We start from the raw sequence: 2,500 nt of genomic DNA, 5'->3' as shown, positions 1-2,500 counted from the left end.
TTCAACTGCTCTTTTTTTTAATACCTGATGGGGCCTCACCCAGACTCCGCCTCCAGCGGCCCCCAGGTAAGTTGAGTTTGAGACCCCTGGTCTAGAGGATCTTTTATTTTAAATATATATATATATATATATATATATATATATATATATATATATATATATATAATACTCGTAGTATTTACATTTTTTATTTAATCTGAGATGCCAACAAAGCCCCGTTGGAGTGAACTAAGTGAGAGAGAGACATAGACAATAAGTAGAGAGAGAGAGACGTTTCAAGTTAAGGAAACAAGGGCAGACCAGTCCTGCCCCCTAGAGGCAGTGTGCGTGTGTGCGTGTGTGTGTGTGTGTGTGTGTGTGTGTGTGTGTGTGTGTGTGTGTGTGTGTTTTCCTGGGGAAGAGAGGGACATCCTGTGACAGTGACTCAATGCTCCCCCTCAACACGCACACACACACACGCGCACACACACACACATGTGGTTTACCCTTTTGAAGCTGCTAACAGACATTTCCCACGCACACACACACACAAACACACACGCACACACACGCACACAAACACACAGCAGCATCATCATCATTAAAAGAAAACTTTATTTTCATGCAGAAAAAAGTTGTGTTGGCTAGTGTGTGTGTGTGTGTGTGTGTGTGTGTGTGTGTGTGTGTGTGTGTGTGCGTGTAGCTCATGGCCTCAGGTGAAAGCGCCCGCTGCTTCTTCCCCGTAAAGAAAAGTGCGCGTGTGTGTGCGTGTGTATGAGAGAGAGGTAAGGAGGGGGGGGGGGGGGGCGTGGCCAGGAGGAGGAGGTTGCCCGACGGAACTGTTGGGGGCGCGGCTTGTAGCGAGAGAGGGGGCGGGGCCTCTGCGCAGCCTAGTCAGATGGAAGTCTGGCATCGAGAGGCATTTGAACACAGGACACCGAGTGGATCACACGCACACGCTCCAACACGCGCACACACTTTAACCACGCGCACACCGGTGTGGAGTACCAGCGCTCGGAGCGGGACGGACTGCACCTGTCCGACACTCACTCTGTCTCTCCCCGCACACACGCACACACACGCGCGCGCGCACCGAGGAGCTGCCCGGTCGTCCCTATGTGTGGATGGGACCAAAGTTACACGGTGAGTACGGAGCGGCGCGTGACACCTCGGGCTTCTGCTGTTTGTGCGTTTATACCAACAACAACAAACTTAACAAGACTTCTTCTTTTTTTTTTTAAATATATATTCTTTTATTTAAAAAGAAGCTCCTTTTTGTGTTTTTTTTGTTTGTTTTTTTACTTTAATTTGAATTAATTAATTAAAAGTTTCAGAAAACGAGCAAGTGGGATTTAAATTGTGGCTTCTTGAATCTGATTTGTTGGTCTTTTTAATCCTCGTGTCTATAGCTTTTTAATTCTAAAGGTTAATTAGTATTTAATGCTTCCGGCGTCTTTTTATTAGTTTTTAATTAGCTTGTTCTGCGCGTGGATCATTTGCTGCTTGTGTAGTTTTCGTTGCACACTTTCAGGACTTTTAATGAACAGCTGACTGATGGACTCTACATGTTTATTACTTTTTGTCGGGTGTCATATTTGACACCTTTTGTATTTTAAATGAGTGATTCCTCATCTCGACTCCGTTAGTGATATTTCCTCTGATGTGCACGCGCAGCTTTTTGAGTCTTTCAGTTGGTCGAAAACACACGCGCGCGCGAGCTGAATCTCAGTGTTTTTGGTTTCAGTATTAGTTTTCGATGCTGCAGCTGTTTATGCAAAGACTTCAGCTGAGAGATGAAATATTGAACACTGAAAGGTGGTTTAGTGCACTTCGTTTAAATGGCAAATGGAGCAGAAACTGTTGCATTGTGGGAAGTGGGTAACCTGCGAGAAATGACACTTTATTGCTGGAAATGTGTTAACAATTCAAATCGATGTGAATTAATTTGAATGATTATTTTTACTGTTGAAGTTAAATAAGTAGTTTTTTTTTTCTTTCTTTCTTAATGATTCAGATTTTAAAGATAAATTAATTTACATGCAAGTTTAGAACAAGAAAGTCAGCTGCAAGAACTAAAATTAGTAAAATAATTAAAATCACTGTAAATATGAAGAGGTGACGACTCTTTAAATGAAGTTTGTGGCTCCTAAAAAATACTGAAATCAGTTTTAATATATATATATATATATATATATATTTTAATCACTCGCCTGTGAGTTCATCTCTTTCTGTCATTTCTTTTTGTTTGCGGGGGCGCCGGTGTAGCTGTGTCTTTGGGGGGGTGTAGCTGTGTCTTTGGGGGGGGGGTAGCTGTGTCTTGGGGGGGGGGGGTTAGCTGTGTCTTTGGGGGGGGGTAGCTGTGTGTCTGGAGCCAGTTGGATGTGAAATAATGTTCTTTCTTGCGGCTGCAGAAGAATTCACAGTGTGGTCTCTGTTGATCTGCTTCTCCTCTCGCCTGCGTGGGATGAGCAGCTTGTTTTTCTGTGTGTGTGTGTGTGTGTGTGTGTGTGTGTGTGTGTGT

At 43.6% G+C, this 2,500-nt stretch overlaps 1 protein-coding gene across 1 annotated transcript in view; it reads left to right on the top strand.

Moving 5' to 3' along the window:
* Window positions 1-884: 884 nt before the first annotated feature.
* Window positions 885-2,500, top strand: part of prdm1a (PR domain containing 1a, with ZNF domain) — a 13,191-nt gene continuing 11,575 nt past the window's right edge. The window contains exon 1 of the mRNA XM_034553209.1: window positions 885-1,122. Within this exon, the coding sequence (XP_034409100.1) occupies window positions 1,096-1,122 (27 nt within the window). The 5' untranslated portion in view covers window positions 885-1,095. The remainder of the gene's footprint in view (window positions 1,123-2,500) is intronic.

The sequence above is a fragment of the Cyclopterus lumpus genome, chromosome 16 (genome assembly GCF_009769545.1).
Source record: "Cyclopterus lumpus isolate fCycLum1 chromosome 16, fCycLum1.pri, whole genome shotgun sequence".
Classification (NCBI taxonomy): Eukaryota; Metazoa; Chordata; class Actinopteri; order Perciformes; family Cyclopteridae; genus Cyclopterus; species Cyclopterus lumpus.
Note: the sequence above shows the minus strand (reverse complement) of the source record. Positions and strands in the feature narration are given on the sequence as shown.